At 39.0% G+C, this 20,201-nt stretch overlaps 2 protein-coding genes across 2 annotated transcripts; one reads left to right on the top strand and one right to left on the bottom strand.

Moving 5' to 3' along the window:
- Window positions 1–4,867: 4,867 nt before the first annotated feature.
- Window positions 4,868–8,888, top strand: LOC139288420 (uncharacterized). Its single transcript, XM_070909719.1, has 5 exons — window positions 4,868–5,015; window positions 6,889–7,587; window positions 7,692–7,754; window positions 7,857–7,935; window positions 8,023–8,888. Exons 1-5 carry the CDS (start codon window positions 4,919–4,921, stop codon window positions 8,198–8,200), a joined length of 1,116 nt encoding a protein of 371 aa, XP_070765820.1. The 5' UTR covers window positions 4,868–4,918; the 3' UTR covers window positions 8,201–8,888.
- A 2,633-nt stretch (window positions 8,889–11,521) lies between these two features.
- Window positions 11,522–19,080, bottom strand: LOC139307632 (excitatory amino acid transporter 2-like). The gene is made up of 10 exons (XM_070931179.1): window positions 18,951–19,080; window positions 18,017–18,169; window positions 16,384–16,634; window positions 16,181–16,289; window positions 15,436–15,562; window positions 15,010–15,243; window positions 14,290–14,484; window positions 13,661–13,795; window positions 12,646–12,856; window positions 11,522–11,593 (listed from the first exon to the last, which is right to left on the bottom strand). The coding sequence occupies exons 1-10, from the start codon at window positions 19,078–19,080 to the stop codon at window positions 11,522–11,524; spliced, it is 1,617 nt and encodes a 538-aa protein (XP_070787280.1).
- Window positions 19,081–20,201: the final 1,121 nt, after the last annotated feature.

Below are 20,201 nucleotides of genomic sequence, written 5' to 3'. Positions count from 1 at the left end.
ACTAGTGTACTGTAATGTAGCATAAAATGAAGATTCTCAAGTAAAGATCCTCGAAATTGTCAAGTACATGTCTTGCTGCATTCATGCCTACAGTACATGTCACTGGTTTATTGCTCATTCGGGACATTCATTCATCTTCATATATATATGCACTTTGCGACTGGTTAGATGCTAAACTGCATTTTGTTGTACAGGTAGTGACTCCAGCACAACCCATGTCATTAAACATGTAATCTCTCTCTGCATTTCAAAGGCTTCTTTTGGATACCTTCCATAGCATCCTCAGTGGTCAACATTTAAGCTATGTCCAACATCATATGTTTTACAACACTGCATTTCTTTCCATTGACACCATGCTATCTAACTGACTTAATAGACTCTCTTTCCAACCTACATCAGCCTGTGTGTTGTACATATCAACATTACACTTAGAATAAACTTTTTGGTTGATAAAGCCAATAATTTAGTATGCTGACACATGCGAGGAAATTTACGCTTGTTGTCAGTAGCTCTCATTATACTTATACACAGTGCAGACTACACATTTAAATGAAGATAAACATAGATATACAGATCAACTAAGATATGCAAGCATCAATGTATAGCTATTCTATACAGGCAAGAGAAACATTTACATGATTTCTTATTAACATGTGTTGCTTTAGGTAATGTCTACCTCTAATTACTGTAAATGGCAGAGCCCCCTGTGCCCCTTCTTTTCCTAAATCCACCTCGATGTTGAGCCCATACAGAAATCTAATATATAAACATGTGTATAAACATATACTGCATATGCAACCCATAAAAGTCATGAATGCAAAACAGGTCTATTTCATGAGAATGAGTGCATCTAGTCTGAACATGCAATCTGTTGGCTTGAAAGATCCCTATCTGGAATGGTCTGCAATTGCTTCATACAGCCACTCCTCCTCACAGCTTGCCTTTGTTTCCTGTCGAATTGACTCCATGTCAAATTGCGTATGGGAAAGGGTAACTGCAAAGAAGCCTCTGAGTATTCTGTGGAAGTTCTTATTTTGGCCAATCTTTAGTCTGGCAGATGTCAGCGAGGGTCTGCCTCCCGTCAGAGTGCTCGTCGGTTTAAGAGTCAAGTGTCAAGAGTCATCAAATTCTCCAACTGCACAAATGGCACAAACACAGGCTGAATCGGGTTGAGGAAAAGGAGTAAAAACAGGCCCTCTTTAATGCTGCTACGATATTGCTGATCGCATGAAGCTCTTTTCCAAACAACTTTCCGTGTTCTGGTACAGATATTCATGGTTCTCAGACTCTTGCTTTTCATCTAGGGCCATCATCACATTGACATTTCTTGTTCTTATCGCAACAACTATTGGATAGAAAGACATGAAATGTGGCACAGACATTCATTTTAAATGAGAACTGAGTAAATGTAAATGCAAAAATATGACTTTCAAAACTAACAGCAGGCATAAAAAAGATGGTATACAAAGAATATAATTTTAAAAAAAAATCACCCAAACAAACTAATTAAGCATTTTAGAATGACGAAAATGTAACAAGATATCTAATAGTGACATCAGTCAGTGATCTGTTTGTGAGCCTGGAAACTGTATTTTGCATTTGATCAACCAGGAACAGAAAATTCCAACTTAATCAACCAGGAAAAGAAACTTGAGAATCACAGTTATCTAAATGTGACGTGATGAAGGTATTGGACCTTTTTCAAGTTCCTCCTGGAGTATTTTTTTAACTGAGAGAAATAATGTACAAACATTGTAGATGTGTATAAAACATTGCAGACCACAAAACCACACTATTTTTACATCAAGCAAGGTGAAACCATGACCATGTTTTCCAAAGAAATGTAAAGCATGTTTTGTACAAAATTGTTATTTAATTAATATGAACCTCTTCGTGTTCATTTGACAGTTAACACAAACTACCCAGTCTATTTGTAACAAATTTGACATGTTACAACAATTTAAATAGGCCTATCCCAGTTATCATACTTACCTAAACCTGGAGGGCATAATTCACTTACAACTGAAAAGGAGTGGCACATTAAAAACTAATTGCCTACCATGTTTTGTTTCATGCTTTGCCATGTCAAGTTTTGACAGTGATATAAAGTGGTTTAAAGAAATCAAACCAAGTCAGATTTGGGGAGGAGACATTTGTGTTTTGCTCTCCTTTTTCATCATTAAAACACTCAGCACCATGGAGACACAAACACTGGGTGTGTCTCAAACTGGTTTCCTGTTCAGTAGGTTGTGATTTTGTCAGGTATAACGAAATCTTGCGAACTTGGCGTTCTATTTAAATTCAGGAGACTAAACGATGTTCCACTTCCCGTCAAACTGAAGTGGTGGCTTCAGAGTACCATGTGTAGCCTACCAACAGCATGACAGCATGGCTGAACTCAAATGAAAACATAACTTTGGCAGTCTGGCAACATCTATTATGATGAATTCAAACCTTGGTCTTAATGACATAACATGTTAAATACATGTTCCCTTTTCTAGAACACCTGCGTACCACACTACCTACTGCTCTTTGATTAACATAATACCTGCCACCTCCAGTTAAGCTGTTCTGTAGGTTGTAAACAAATACAAATAGTACAAAGGAAATTAAACAGTTAATAACAATTATTAATGTAGTGGTGACAGTTTGCAAGCCATGTGCCAACAGTTTCTCTTGATATTCATGGTGGCAATAGATGTGAGCGCTGCAGTGCACAGGTCGCTGGGCTCGGTTGCCTTGGGTTTTTTGGAAATGGGAACAATGGTGGCTGCCACGAAACATGAGATAATGGCGAGGTGTAGGGAGGGAGTCTGGTACAATGGCTGCTAATAGGCCTGCACATGCCTAGTGGACCTGCCCTTAAAAGACCCAAAGTTCTGCTGCTTTGCAAGTGTTTATCCATTCATTTTTTATTATACATAAACAGAAAATCTGGGGTCATGTTTTAGAGTTTGTCTGGTAATACAGAGATCAATGTGTTTTTAAGGGAGTCACAAAAATCTGAACTCTATAAGTTATCCTCTTACACTTTCCTTATGTGTGAGCCATTTCAATTTTCAAGATTTAAATGCGCTGGTATTTCTGAAGAAAAACCTTACAACACCAGGGGCCAAGTGTTCACTGCTATCAAGGCTTGCTTTTGAAAAATGAAAAATGTTCAACCAAAGTGAAAAACTCAGAGCTATGAGTCAAATATCTCAAAATAAAGGAGACTCTCACCCCAAAATGAGAATTCAGTCATTATCGATTCAATCTCATGTTAGCTGAAAAGCCATTGAAGTTTGCAGGATGATGAAACACACAGCCCATTAGCCTTCATATCTCAGCCTTTTCCACAAACTACTGACTTTATTTTACTGCCACCCTGACTACAATGTCCATCGAAAAAATGCACATGTTTTGTTATAACCCAAGTTTTCAAAGGCCAATGTTCTAAAAGCAATAATAATGCAAATGTTTGACCTTTTGGACCCAATGTTAAAATCATTTGACTGTTTGTATCTGTGTGACTTCACCACATTTTGCCTGCCTGGATTTAACACCTGCAATAACATAATGTGTAGACCGTCTGCTGTTACCTGCACACTCACTGACCAACCACACTGTGAGCATAATTTGGATACTGAATCACTAGCAGTGTCTAGCCAGTGAAAGCTGACTATTGCAGGCTGAAAAAGCAAGATTTGTGTCTGAGCCTTACGGTTATTCCTGTTGTGCATCATAGATGATATATTGTAAAATTCCATTCTTAACAGTAACAGAAATTATCCCTTTCTGGGTGTGGAGTGCAAGTCCGGACAAGCGCTCACCCACACATGCTGAGTAATTCATGACAACTGTCGCAAATTCATGAACGTGCCAGATAGCCTGAGGCTGAAGCTCTGCAGTGACGCATCAATTTCCGTCAAACACCAGCGAATCACAACAAGCATTACATACAGTATACACTGCTTACAGGGAGATGATACTGAGCTGAGCTTCTGGCAGAATCTCTCTGGTGGGGTCTAAAATTGCGTACGAAGATTTTGAAGCAAGACCAAAAATGAAGATTCTTGTGTGGTTGAAAGCTGTGGCTTCTCCTGTGACATGGGAATGGTGGGTGACAGAATGATAAGGAAGTACTGATGAGAATGGGAGAAACATCCCTCTTTGTGTGCATGGTGTCAGCTCATAAATAGATTGACAGAAATGGAAAAAGTCCATATGACACTTTCTTCTCTTTTGACATTTTTTTGAACAAGAAACTTGATAAGAATATTTTTTTGTGTAAAAATTCTGCCACTATTTTGTCTTAAATTTAGTATTCCAATCTTTAAATAATCTTATTATTATTAGTTTTTTCCTTTGAGGGGTTTTATTTTTATCCTCGTTTCCCTTTGTCTGTCCTTATGTTTGTTTATCTTGTATGTATGTATGTATTTGCATCCTAGCACTGTCATGTTAGGGCCAGTATGTCTGTAATACGAGGATGAACATAACATGTACGTTTTTATTGTCATGCTGAACCAACGTGGTGTTTTATGTCATCTTATTTTGTATCACATGGAACTGAAGTGGTAAAATTAGATCATTCAGCCATATTTCCTCAGTAACTGATGCCATTTTTTTTGTTGTTCATCCTCTTCCACAAAGTAAAATCTGGAAACAATTCAACTTCCTGAACAAGTGGATTAAAAAGAAATAATTGTTTGCGGTTCCTGAGGAGGAGGGGGGAAAAAAAGCGTGAGAAAGTGTGTGAGGAAGAGGGTGTGTTCACAGGTGTGCCAGCCCTCCTGTGTGTGTTTGTGTGTCACCAGCCATTGTTGTACTGAAGTAACACCTACCTGCTGTGTATAAAAGGCATGGCATGATTCATCTGCTTCAAATTATCAGTTCAGTGTGCCAAATAGTTCCGGCTCGCTAAGAGTTTCAGTCCATGGCTCCATCACAAGTTACTGGTATGAAGATGAGGAATTTTCTTTTTGGGGTTACTCTTGGACTTCTTGCGGTTGTCCACTCGACACCTGTTTACTGTAAGTGAAAAAGCTTTTTCTTTTTTTGTCTATTTTTCTTTTAGTAACTCTCTGAAACACTTTCTATTTTAGCTGAGTATCTTTGTGACTTTATTAGCCATGTGAACTGAAAACTGAAAAATTAAGATCCAAATCACTGGCGGTTAATGAAATTCTTTGGCAAAATGACAGTCTTCCATATCAGGAGGCCATAGTCTGGGTTTTGCAGTCTGACAAATACAGTAATTCTTTTATACAGACCTCTGAAATTTCAATAATTCCTATGGTGTCCTTTTTCTTACCCTGTGAATCAGCACTCCCCCCCTCCGCCACCTAAGATGCTCTTTATGTTTCAGGTCTAACTCTCTCTGTAAGAATGCCAGAGTAGTATTTCATTGCCGGTGTGCAGGTTTCACTGGCACCTCCAGATTACACACAGAGATCTTTTGTAGAATGTTCTGAGCTGCTCCAGGAGGTGCATTAATGCGTATGTCTTGAGTAAGGTGAAACCGAAGATCAGCACAGAGCTGTTACACAAGTCTGGGCAACCGGAAACTTCATAGGGAACACTGGAGCTGAACATGACTGGGTAGAAATTGAGAGTGGAGATGTGTGATTTGATTCTTAGGCCTTCTTATAATTGTTTTAACCCTTTTCTTACTTTATTGAGATATAACAGATTATTGCTTATTATGGATAGTGTTGGAAGAAGTACTTGGATCAAATACTTAAGTAAAAGTACTAATAATGTCCTAATAAAGTACTAATAATGTATAATTTCCCCCCGGGGATCAATAAAGTATTTCTGATTCTGATTAATAACACAACGTAAAAATGCTCCATTATAAGTAAAGGCACAGAAGTATTATAGGCAATATGTATTTAAAGTTAGAGCAGAAGAGCAGAAAAATAGTCCCTGTAATTATCATTAGGTTGTAAATACTGTTGCATTAATCTGTAAGTAGCATTTTACGGTTGTAGCTGGTCGAGGTATAGCTAGTTTTAACAACTTTATATACAGTTAGCTTAGGCCAGTGGTTCCTAACCTGGGGGTCGGGTCCCTCCGAAAGGTCACAAAGTAAATCTGAGGTGTCACTAGGGGATTTAAATTAAATATTGGATGATTTTTCCTCTTTGGAATGAAACCATCTGAGAAGTTTAGAGGGAAATACTTATTTGGTGGAACTGGTAACAACTCGTAGATATCCAAACTCATAGACACTACTTTTTTTGTAAGGGGTAACATGCCAAAAAGCTAGCTATAGCTGTCAGGTAGATGGAGTAAAAAGCAATATTTCCTAGTGAAATGTAGTGGAGTAGTATAAAGTAGCATGAAATGGAAATACTCAAGTAAAGCACAAGAACCTCAAAACTGCACAAAAAAAATCCAAATTAAAATCCAAATGAAAAAAAATAAAAATCTCAACACTATTAAGCTATGATTATGCAGGAAATTAAAAAATAAATTCAAATGAGCAAAAAACAATGAATATTTCCAATCATTGTTTCCTCTTCCTTAATGGCACCAAACCCTGACAATGGCTTCCTTCCAACTAAAACAGAGAACACAGTCAGGGCTTGCTCTGTTGTACTGGGTGTGTCAAAAGAGTGGCATGCTCTTAGTAAAACGTATGCTTTGATGAGACTGCCTTTCTTTTGTTAACCCACTCATAGACGATTAGTCACCCAAGTTAATCATTACTGTTTCCCACCGCACCTCATCAAAGAACACTGACACAAGTTTATACAAGAATTTGGGGCGAAGCTCTTAAGCCCTGTGTCATCATTTTGTAATACATCAAAAAAGCTTTGTAACTTTCCTTTCCGCTCATGTCAGGGCTGGTAGGTAAACACTTAAGGTGACCTGTGGATTTTTCCTCTCTCTTTGCCCTAGCTGTGACCCAGACCCCGGTCAAGACCGAGGATGACGTTCTCCGAGAGGCCGCGACGGACGGGTTCCTCATCGATCACTTTTTTCTCCCTTCGCTCACAACTGAATCGCCCAAAAGAAACACAACCGTTCAAGCATCCCAGCAGCCATCTTCTGACTCCAAAAGGAATGATATGATCGAGGGCAGTGGTCTCGGGGAGACTGTGTTCCTCCAGCATGGAGGTGAAGAGTATGCAACCACAACTCAGAGTGTTTCACATGCTGAGAGCTCCACCTCCACAGTGTTGCCAAGGGACACTGACAATTCTAGTTCAGATTCACCCACTCAAAGCCCTCAGTCTAGCTTTACCTCTTCATCAGTGCCAAATGAAGCCCAGTCAAGTGTCACCCCAGACCACATCACGGCCTCTCAAACTACTGATCCCGCTGTCTCCAGCTTTGACTTCCTGAGCACCCTGACTTCTGATTCAGGGTCTGGAGATGGAGAGGTGTCAGGCCAGTACCCTTCTTCAACCTCAAGTATAACCTCTAGCTCCGACAGAGAAACTAGCACTGCATCATCAACCTCCAGGGCCGCTCCACATATATTTGAAGGAAGTGAAGGATCTGGATCTGGATCAGGATCAGAATCCGAAATGTTAGAGGAGATTAAAAAGTCATTCGCTACTCAAACGAAAAGCAGGATGGGACCGCTCATTAATGGTAAATACCCTATACTTGCCCCAAATGTTATGCCTACAATCGTTATCATATTGTCTTTATTGATTGTCTACGGGAAAGTTTAAGTCTGTGTTTTTCTGTTCAAGGACCACAGAGTGTGGAAGAACCTGTCAATCCTGAATCCCAGAACAAAGGACACAGTACACCAGGTGAGTCCAGAAAAAATGCATTTAATAAACCAGATTTCTGCATGATTAAACTCTGGTTTAAGACAGTCCATATTCTTAACTCTTATGCTCCCATATCTCCAGGTTGGATCATCATCGTTGGTTTTATTGCTGGCGTTGCAGCACTGGTCATGCTCTGCGTTGCCATCGCTACCAGAGACAAGTGAGACTTTAACATCTGAAAAATAGAACAATGTTTTTGTCCGTAACTATTATGAGCATAGAATTAAATTCTCACCTTATTGCGCAGGTGGAACGGACCAAAACAGGCATCCCAGCTAGAGACCAATACTAACTCCTCAAACCAGCAGAGGGAGGTAGAGATGGAGACATTCCTGCACAAAGACAATCCTAGGGAGAATGGAAAGGCGGAAGAGTACACAGTCATCCCCCTGGATGAGCTTCCAGAGAAATATTCATCACACTGAGGTTCAGGAAAAGACCCTCTGGAGGCTTGAGACTCATCACAGAACCACAAGACTCTGAAGCAGATGGATTTGATGAGAGGAACGCAACTGTTATGGCTGTTGAGCAAAAGGTTTCTGTGGACTTTCACAGCTCTGAGCCCAGTCTGAACGAGGATCATGGTCTGGTTTTTCCTGCTGACTCAAAATTCAAATCATATCTTTACCTTGAAAATACAGCAATATTTTGGTCGATGTATTTATTGCCATGTCAAATCAGTCAACTGTAAAATACAAAACTGCTCTGGTGAGATACACAAATTCCATTTATTTCAAACACAGCTGGAAAGTATTTACAGTGTTTTATGTCCTGTTTTTAAATTGTAAATAAGTAGTGTTTTTTTAAACTCACAGATCTGTTAGTGGACACAAGAAAAGACCTTTTTAAGTTGTAATATTATTTTAAATCTCTTTGTAATAATATTATTAAAGACCGTGTTGTGGATTGTAACTTATATTAAGCTGCTCTGTTCTTTCACCCACATTCATTATGGGAGCTCTGTACTGAGCAGTGCTCGGCCCCCTAACTCAGTAGCTTCTCTTGACAACCTACACAGCACTTCAGCTGCTGTATGCATTTATTGAATTCTCATATGCTGTATCACATCCACCCTCATCTGATAAATAAACACCACGGAGGCTCATCAATAAACATTTATTTGTTTCCATTCATATTTACACACAAGTATTAAAACATTTACACACTTTCATTCCATTTGCCTGACAAATATTTTTGTGCACTGTTATAGTTTGTTTAGTACATGCATTCAATCCTGCTTGCATTTAGTCAGTCAAGTTTTGCATTACAATGAATGTCAGACACACGGAAATGTTGAACACATTCTGGGACACAGAATCAAAAATAAAAGATAGAAAATAAAAGTTTTATTATCTAAAGATTGTACAATTTCACATGTTCATAGAAAACACCTGCTACACTAGGCCAGTTGACTAAGAACATTTTCTTATTTAGATCAAGGCCCAACACCAAATGGAATAGATTGAAAAGGGATATAATCAGTTAATAGATCATGGGTTTTTGGACATAAATCAGGACGTGCTGATAAATACTGAGGAAGACTCTCTTCCATTTTGGAGGAAGGCGGTGCTTGAGCACTGGATGGCTTGCAGAGGTCTCACAACATGTAGACATACTATAGCTGCCAACACCAATATCCCGTGCACATAAAACTGCCTTAATGTGCTTGTAACCCTTAAATGACCAAATCTGCGATGAGTCAATAACAACATTCACTCCTTAAACAACTGAAAAATATTGGGCTTTCTTCTCTGACAACCATTTGGAGCTCAGTATTTTCCCTTAAAACAGATACATTGAACGCATTGTTTGTACATGAATGACCCTAATTTCACAACCTATTGAGACAACTAGTGGCCCATAAAAAGAAAATTATCGTTGCGCTAACATTGTTACATATATATAGTCTTTATAGAAACCTTTAGCATAGCAAAAACAGTTCTGATAGATGACATAAAATGTCAAATTCTATACATTTGATTTATACACTTTATCTAAAGAGAGTATATACACAAAGTGCAAGGAGGCACTTTAAACATGAATATATAAGCTGTCGCTTATATGAAAAGAGAAATAAATAATTCCGTTTTCACCTAGGTTTGAACAGAGTTGCTGCACGGAGTTAAACTCAAAAACGAACATATTCAGCCAACATCCAATGACTTTGTTGTTACGGCTTGAGATTTACGCGAGTGCTGGAGGCAGAATTTAGTGTGCACTTGCTAAACAGACGTGACCATAGCTAATCAACTCTACATGTAATTACAAGCGTGTTATTTATATTTAAATCTGCTGTGTAAGTGCAGTAAGGACTGTCTTGCGAGGAAGGCCCAGCCGTCCTCGCTCTGAGGGTAGTAAAGCTGGAAGGTGGAGAATTTTTCCTTCTTCTGCTAAAATGTAAGTCCCAATATCCTATTGAAATGAAAAGTGGTAACTTTTATCCACAAGTGTGTAGTAGTTGTAGTCGTAGTCATCACACTGACTGCACTCTGCAGTTGACATCGTCAAGGCAAGGTTGTCATAAAGCAAAGAAATAAACAGTTTGAAATAAAACACAGAGCAATGCACTGGCCTGCTGAGAGTTTGAGAGACCCCCATGCCCCATCTGACCCCCCTCCCCTATACACTTCTCTTATTGAATCTCCAACTTTATTCCATATCCATGTTAATCTTCATCTCTTGCTCTCAGAAACTCATATGAACACACAAAACATTCCAGTACACAGGCATCTTTTGACTACAAACAGAAACTCAGTGCTTCACTCATGAAGAACATATATACAAAAAAGAATAAATAAATAAATGGGAGGGCACCCGTCATTTACTTTATTTTCTGCTGTACAGCTCTTTGCAACACATCCTGTACTGTTTGTTGCCACATTTAGAGGCCACATGCTCTCCTCTAATGGTCTAAGTCCTAAGCTTTGCTTCTTAGGCTTGACCATGTGTGCGACATCAGGGTGTAATCCCATAAGTCAAACAGTCAAAGGTAACGCAGTGTTAAACCATGCTGCTCTTACATCATAATGCCACACGAAGCACTGTTTCATTCAGTTCATGTTTTTATAAATCGATTTTTTCATTATTTTCAACCTTTGGTCTAGTGTTTAGAGACATTTCATAAGACGACAGAGTTTGTCAGAAATCACAAATACACAAAACCAATGATAGTGACAACCATTCAGTGATGAAGTCTGTCAAATGCTGATGAGCTGACATTTGTTCTTAGATGATTTTATGTCTCACTTGGTCTTTGTATTAAATGTAACTGGCAAGGCCATCATCCACACATCATCTCTGCCTACGCAGAAAGCTACAAAGAAAATGCTTCAATACAAAAGAAAAAATAGATGTTGCACATGGTAGAAGAATTCTTTCGTTGACAGAACAGGAAGCTTGCAGCAGCACGAAGTAAGGCCCTGAGTGTTGTCAACTGAATGATTTATTCTTCTGTACAGAGCGCATGGAGCGCACCAGTTCATTACAGTTTGTGTCTAGTTAGTGCCAATGCAAGATCTAATACAAGTTGGTGAGTCATCTGTAGTTTGCTCCAGTAGCTACCCAGATGAGTAACTGAAAGAAAAACACTGGCCGACCGTTTGTTCTTGCGGTACAGTGACTCTGCTAACTTTTTTTTCCTCCTTTTCGTATGTGATTTTTTTTTTTGGTTGTTTTTTATTGTTGCGTCGGCAGAAAGTAAAAACTGTTGGAACTCAGGGGAAGGCGCAGCAGCATCTGGATCTGCTTTACTCGCATTTCCATGGTCCCTCCTCAACAAGAGAGAACTCTGCAGTCTTGCCATTTCTGCCCATGGTGACCTGTAAGCAATTATCAAGAACATCTAACTATGGGGCCAAGGCACCATCATGTACAAACTGTCAACGGTTGGGAGCAGAGAAGCCATTGCTTCATTACATTCAGGCCATTGACCTTTGGGGTCGGAGTTTACTGTGTGAATCCCCAGCATTAAAATACATGTCATCTCATACAGTGATGCCGTTTACATTGTCATATGTTATATGAAACCAACGATAATTATAGTTTTTCTGAGTTGGCCATGTATTTTATGGATTCTCTGCCCAACCGAATTACAATACTCAAAATAATCAGAATGCAACTTTAGTGTCAGACAAAAAGTTGCATCATACAGACACTGAAAAATAACAAAATTCTACTGTATGAATGAAATTCTCTAAAAGTAACAACAATTTTGCTCTTGATTGTTTAGAAAGCCAGCTACATTATTGATAGGAAAGGATGTTCGATAGGCATTTCATAAATGTATGCATCACTTTGGATGAAACAGGGTGAAACAGCAGTCTTTATGTATACCACTGGCTAAAAAAACTCTTTCAAAAAGATTGAAACTGTAATTTGGTCAGGGCTGCCACAAATACATGTCCAATTAGACAAGAACAAAAATACAGATCTTAATAAAATCAAGACATACCACAACAAAATACAAGTTGATATAACTGTGTACAAGACAACGCATTAGGAATGGTTGATGCTTAAAAATAGACACTTTCATTTGGATTTTATGAGAGTAAAACAGAGTTTTTGAGGAAGATTAAAGCCAAAAGTATAAAATAAAAAAGAACAAACTTTGCTTTTGATGAACCTGGTATCACAAAAACTGCTTTTTCATTTGATTAACAGGTGAATAAATAAATATAGAAATATTTATTTAGCTTTTTCACCCATTTTTAAAAAAATAATTTTTTTCAATGAAAATATGACATTTACTATTCACATAGACACAAATATAAGAAGTCACAAACACAGACAAGAAAAGAAAGAGGAACACAGACACAGAACTGGGGAGGAGTCTCTACATACAAGTCTCTATGTCCGTTAACGTGAAATGTACCTTGCAGTCGTCTATCAAGATTGAGTTGTGGTGAGCGTATACATTCTGGTTGGTGTTATTTTCAAAGAAGGACTGTGTCTTTGCCATCTCAAAGTCCTCCATCCGGTTCTGTTGGGAGTCGAAGGAGTCAAGCTCGTGTTTGGAGAGGTGGTACACGATTCCTGCTCCATAGGAGTCCCCAACCACATTAACGGAGGTGCGGAAACGATCCCTGCATGTTGAAGAGGAAAGATACGGGGAAATAATGAATGAAATGGGCATGTGGAGGGTAAAACTCTACATCTCCAAAAATGTTATCAAAGCCTGACAGCCAGAGTTGTTTTACATCCCCAAAACATGTGTTAGAGACAGGTAGAACACGTTCACTGCTACATTCAAATTAAAGACAAGCATCTGTTTTGATGCCATTGTGGTTTAGCTCTACACTGTGTAGAAATGATGTGTGCATACATGTGCTGCTTGTCAAACTATGGACAAACACAAAATGAAATATATATATATGTCTCATTAAAAAGTGAAAAGATGTTAGTATGTTAAATAACATTGGGCGTTGGCTCAGCTGTTACTGTACAACCAGGAAAGCAAGCTGTTCTCGGCTTTTCAGTGAAGAAAAGTGAGTTTTTTTGTTAGAGTTGACTGAATTGTTGGAAAAAGCTGAGAAAATATGGTGGGCAGAGTTATGCTTTGAAGCTGTCGTGGATAAATGTTTGCCAATTAAAAACCCAGTGAGCATGATGCAATTCTCTTTTTCTCAAATTCCTCAGTTTTGTTGAGATTATGACTCATTCGATGAGCGATTTTTGTCAGATAGTGACTAAAAATGACAAATGTGGAATTTGGACTTATTCAGAGATTTTTTTGGGGGGGGAAAACATTAGACAATTAGATAATAAGAAGCTCAAAGGCTTTAAAATACAGCAGGGTTAGTCACCATTATGAAATAAAATCCTGTTCATGGTGTTGGAATGGGTCTGTATGTTTTCAATAATAGTATTTGTGTTGATGTTGAACTTACAGCAGCCAGTCGACAGCGACCAGGAGGCTGATGTCCTGAGTGGGCAGCCCCACCGCCGTGAGGATCAGAAGCATGGTCACAAGTCCAGCGCTGGGGATACTGGCTGCTCCAACACTGGCCAGGGTGGCTGTCATACTAAACAAGAGACAAGTTCCACTCTCAGCAGGACAAACCACAGGCTGCAAGGCTCCAACATACCACTGCCACTATACACTTTTCACATTCAGTCAGTGTATTTCTAATAAAAATGGCATGACCACGCAATAAATATTTGACATGATTAATCAATCAAACTAGGAAGTGCATGAAATTTGCAGTACCTAACTAAAATGTAAGATTCTTTTTATTAAATTGATTGTGAGAAACATATCCACATTGGTGCTCTAACTCTCTAAAACTATGGTATTATTTCAGATATGTGAAATAAACAAAAAAAACCTCCATGAGGTTTGCTGTATTATTATATTTTACTGTATGCATGTTTCACTAGTATTTATGGGGAAAATATTCTAGTCATTCTTTTGCTCAGGCAGATTTAAAACCCTGTCTAACTGAATTAAATGCAAATGTATTGCCAAAATGTTACCCCCAAAATGTATTGTGACATCTTTCTGTAGCCACATTCTCACCTGACAGTAACGATCTGGCCCCAGTCAAGATTAATCCCATTCATCTGAGCGATGAAGATGGCAGCCACAGCCTCATAAAGCGCTGTGCCGTCCATGTTGATGGTGGCACCCACTGGGAGGACAAAACGCGTGACTCTCTTGTCGATGCCAAGGTTCTCCTCTAAGCATCGGAACGTGACAGGCAAGGTACCGGCACTGCGGCAAATAAAACAGGAAGAAAATGCTTTATTATGATGGTCACGAACAGCATGCAGTGAGGTTCAGTTTGTAAACTCTGCACCCAATTTGGCATGAAAAACTTCACAACAACAAATTATAGACTGTCTGTTGAGAATTTATTTGACTGGGTCACAATTGATGTTGCAGTCATTTTTAAACTTAATTACACTATTCTTCTATTCATACTGAAATAAATCCACTCTGAACGATGGTAATTTATTAATTGTTAATTTGTTGCTAAGACTTTCATGAGCTTCACCAAAGAAACAAAAACTTATACTAGTTTGAATTCACTTTAAGGGTGAATCCCATAGATGAAACAGCAGTTGTGGCTCAGCAGTTGCTTTGTATGTTTTGTTATGTCTGATAATTAATGAATATTTCTCGTAGATGGCGAAGCAGAACTTCAGAGAACTGAGCTCACCTCAGGAGGGGAAAGAGTGCATCTATGGCATTAATAAAACACTGAGTAAAGGAAAGCAGGTATGAGATCCCTCATACCTGGACGCTGTTCCAAGTGCCGTGACCCAAGCTTGGAATATTCCCATGAAGAACTTGAAGGGGTTTTCTTTCACTATCACAAAATATATCAGCGGAAGGAAGATGCCTCCATGGATGATGAGACCCACTATCACGGTGACCATGTACATCCCCAGCTGCCTCGCAACCACCTCCAAGTCAGCAATGGAGATGATCTTTCCACAGATGAGGCAGGCAATACCAATAGGGGAGTACCTGAAGATAGACACGGGATACTTATTTTATACGTTATATACATATATGTCTGCAGGCACATTATTAGCATTTTGAAGATACTATAGTATAAGTTAGCTGTAGGATACTCTGCATCAATATGATACAGGGGAATGGTTTGGCAGTGTCAGTGAATGTGGAGCGATGCCTGTAGTGGACTACCACAGCACTTACCACATAATCGCGCCAACAAGCTTCATAACGATCTCATTCAGGATATTGAAAAAGTCCAACATCAGCTTGGCCTTTTCTCCCATTTTTCCCATAATAACTCCAAAAGCAACAAAGAATCCAATCAAACCTGTAAGACACAGAATACAGTAATGTTAAATTAGTCTTAGAGAAAATTATTAATTACTCATTGAAAGCCATATGGAGATGGTATTGTTTAGGGGGTGTGTTTGCAATACTAGGAAAAAGATAATATTCTGAAAAGTAAAAGTAGTATGATTATGGGTACATTTATTGTTACATCAGCCAAGGAGGTGGCCCTGTTTTTCTGTTTGTCTATTAGCAGAATATCTCAAAAAATGAGAGCAGAATCAACTTTGGTGTGAAGTTGAACGATGAATCAATGAATAAGTAATTCATTTTTTGCATGGATACAATCACTTTCAGAATGGTTTTTCACTATTGCAAGACAGCGTATATTTCTTATGAAATGCTTGGCACCCATGCGTCCCATGACTGTGTGTCACTACATACAGTATATTTTGACACAGATCTGGAGGCAGATGCAGATTGCACATTTTTAAAGATTATCTATTACTAAATCTGATTGCGCAGCATTGGTGGAGGCATGTGTTTTCTAGTTATTATGTAATTGAAAATGAAAAAAAAAAAGAACTTGTATTTTTCTTCAACAACTGTTATTTCTTTTCATTTGTGCAGTGGGTGTGTTTTCAAACTTTTCACCTACCCAGGACATTCATCCCACTCTTGAACTGAAGGGACCTCTTCACTGTGAACTGTGGAGGTGCTTTGGTTCTGTTAGTGGGTACTGGTATTTTAGTGGTTACTGTCTGGATCTGGACAAGAAGCAAAGAAAAGAACAAACAATTGGAGCAACTGACATATGAATCAGACTATATGGTGGGTGAAAGCTTTCTGTGAGACTCCTACCTGCTGGAAGCAAGCCTGCACCAAGTTCTCTGGGAAAAGATTTCGGATGAGATCGAAGAAAGCGTCCACGCTGGACACGTCGTCGTTCTTCTTTCCCTGTCCGAGATTAGCCCTCAGCTTGGGGTTTCCGGGATGGATGAGCAGCACCAGGATCACTCCCAGGATGGCTGCGATCACCGTCGTAGACATGTAGTACACCATAGCCCTGGTTCCTAAGCGGCCGCTGGATTTAGCATCCAAACCAGCCAGTCCTGTTGACATAGTTTGGTTTACAGGTAAGTGTCCAATATCAAAAAGATAGCCTAAAATATACTGTATGTTGTTGTATTAATGCTACTGCAGTATTCATAACTTTTCTCTCTTTAACGATAGCGATACAGTTCAAACCTATGTATTTTTCATTTGCTAATGTCCTTCCAGTGAGACTTTAAATGTGAAGCCTCCACACATATGGCTTGCCTCATTTAGATAAGAGGTGCTGGTGTTGTGATTGTGACTGTTCTGTCTGTGAGGACATCTTGTGCAAATATATTGGAAAAACTAATTCTGTACCCAAAGTTTCATAAGAATTGCTTCCGAAGGTGAGATGACTCAGTCAGAGACTCAACTTAATTACACATTTGTACTTAGCTAAACAATTGGACTTAATTATCCAGTGTGACAGCAAGTGATTGTAGCACTGCTGTCTCTGTTGACTCTGTGGAGGGACTAGATGTCACGACTTCCGGAGCAGAACATGATGAACAACAGCGGTCTTCAATATATTGTTTACGGAGATTGATTGAGTTTGTAAGAAAGGCTTGCTAGACGTTGTGTGCACTCTCAAGGTTGTGGAGAGGTAGTATTGTAAATGTGTCTGCACACTGTATTGTAGACAACATGTCCAACATCACTTGTGCAGCTGATCATCATCATATGAACTGGATACCTGGACTGATACATTTAGTTTTATCTCAGGTGTTTTTAATTAATTAATTAATTAATTAATTAATTTTATGGCTTGATTAACAGCTTTGAATGATTATTAGGGACCAAAGCTATGTTATCTTTCACAGCAAAGTTTGTAAAGCAAAGTTGAACAGTAAGGGATGTGATATGGGGAGGTATTTCAGACTTATAAGCATATAACCACCATATAACAACATAAATCAAGTTCGTTAAAACGGGTTGATCTAGATTCATAAATATTCCAATGAAGGACAACCACATGCTCTCTCATTTGCATAGATGTGTATTTAAGTGGAAATGTTGCAAACACAATTAGCATACAGGCAACCTAATGTTACTACGTCTATACTGTATATCAATAGATGTTGTAGTCCTTGTTTTGAACTAGTAAGAGGTTCATGTTTTCAATAGTTTAAAGTATGGAAAAACAAAAGCATCTGTATACGAGTGCAAGATACACCAACAAAACACTGTCTGTGTGCCTCCCCTCCTCCACACAAAATTGACATTTTAAGAATTTTTTTTCCCGTTTTGCTTGAAAGAAAATAACTGCCCACTCTCTCGTCTCTCCTGTTGCAACTCAACTCCCAGGTAGCAACAAATCGCACAATGCGACCTCATTTTAGGACAGTTCTGCTCAGCAAATTGAGCAGAACATTTGTAGCAGCTACTGTACCTCACCCACCTGTGACCAGACTGGAAACAACAAGAGGCAAAATAAGCATCTTCAGCATCCTCATTAGGATCTCCCCAGGGAAGGCGATGATCATGATAACATCAGGAGGGAGAGGAGATATGTGCCGCAGCAGCATTCCAGCAATGGAACCCAGAAACACACCTGAGCCGGCGAGAAAACACAAATCAAACACAAAGTCAGGGGACTCTGAGAGATATAAGAATATATCAACATCTGTGGCATATAACCTCTCACCTTTTGCTCATTAAAGTCTGAATTAACATCACAACCTGTCATCTGAGAGTTACAGTGCCATGGTGTTGCCTACAGATACGGTGATAACCGTGTACATGTGTGACAAAGAAAGCTATTAACTTCAAAAGGTCACTTGTGTTTCCCTTTACAACACCACCAAAATATAACATTGATCCGAATGTTTTTCCAACTGCTGCACATGCAAACAATCATAATAATACTGAAGATAACACCTTTTCCTTGTTGAGTTTGCCTGTACATTCAAATAAAAATATTAAAGTGTAGCGTATTACAGTGCAATTTAAATGCAATATGACCCCAGAGACAGAATATCATGAAACTCCTGGTCTTTTGAATGCTTGCTATTTTAACATCAAGAAAGAAGCTGTGAACAATTTTCATATTTGAATATTTTGTAGTAAAAACCCTTGGCTTCACGCAGGGCAACACAAGTGGCTCAGTGGTTAGCACTATTGCCTCTCAGCGAGAAGGTCCTGGAATTTGAAAGACTGGGGCCTCCCTGAGTGAAGTTTGTATGTTTTTGATGGTAAGTTTAATTGCCTAAGGTATAAATGTGTGTGTCTGTTTATGTTTGTTTTGTCTAATGCATGCTGGGAAAGGCTCCAGCCCCCCCTGAGATCCTAAACAGGAGTAGAAAGTGGATGGAAGTCCAGGACCAAAAGCTTACCAAGGATTGTGAGAGTGAGAACCATGTTCTTCATGATTTTATCACACAGACCACCACATGCACTCTCAGGAGTGGCCACTCTGGGCTCCAGGTGGCTCTCGTCCATCCTGACCTCCACTTGCTTCTGCATTTTGTTGGCACTAAAGGAAGTAAAGAAGGAAGAAGAGCTGGTATTAATTACAGACAAGTTTGTAGGTTTTAAATGTTTTTCTTACTACAAAGCAGCAGACATGCTTAATAATTCAATTTGTGTTAAGTTGCAGCTAAGAGAAGAAATAAACAATGTTGAAGGAGATTGCAAAATAGAGCTGGGGTTACACTTTGATTAAGAGTCCAGTTGGAGCGATGCCTTCAAATAGAAGTACTCCATTATTACTGAGTATGGAACTGAGACAACCTTTTTATCAGGTGGATGGGGGGCACACAGGCAACAGTAGTGAGACCATTTACACTGGAGAAGACACATGTCTGTCTCTACCCTCACCAGGCCAACAGTAGAGTTAGCAGCGGCACACTCAGGGTATTGGTGATCCCAAACTCGGGAGAAAAAGGGGCCAACCCAACCCCCCAAAAAGGAAAGACTGTGTGATGATAGCATTATGTTATCGTGCAATCTATACTAGGTGATTAGTAAAATAAATTTGCAATAGTGATTGAAATCACGATATTGCATAAAGGATTACTAATTTTAAAATGTGTTCATTGTAATTAATGGGTGCACTTTGAATGCATGCAAAGTTGTAAAAAGTTCGCAGCCTTTTTATAATTAGCGACTGACATTCCCAAACAGTTAGAACAGAATCAACAAAGAGCCTGTTTATAATCTGCATTTTAAACAAATTATTCCATTTTTCCTCGATGAATTAGAATAAACAGAACACCAGCTGTTACTCATATCCTCCCCTCTGCTACTGCTGCTGCTGCTTCTGTTGGATGTCTGTTCAAAGTAATTCATGATAATTCAAGATATCCTATTTCTGTGTTGAATAAAATATAAGAGCAACAAAACCTGCATGTAAAGTTAAAGGGCATGCATAACGTTTTTTTTTTTATACGTACACAGTTTGTTTTGTTATGTGGTCGGTGTTTCGCCCTCATGTTTTCTGTGAGTTTCCAGAACTAATTTCATCGCTTAGAGACGATGTCAGATAATGATCTCGTCCATCCTGCGATCCACTCCTTAATCTTGCTGCTTCGTCATGTCACTGAAGCAACAAGTATCTCAGGTTTGTTGTGGTCTGGCGTAAAGCC

This window comes from Enoplosus armatus, chromosome 1, assembly GCF_043641665.1.
Source record: "Enoplosus armatus isolate fEnoArm2 chromosome 1, fEnoArm2.hap1, whole genome shotgun sequence".
Classification (NCBI taxonomy): domain Eukaryota; kingdom Metazoa; phylum Chordata; class Actinopteri; order Centrarchiformes; family Enoplosidae; genus Enoplosus; species Enoplosus armatus.
The sequence above is the reverse complement of the archived record's forward strand: the minus strand, read 5'-3'. Positions and strand labels throughout refer to the sequence as shown.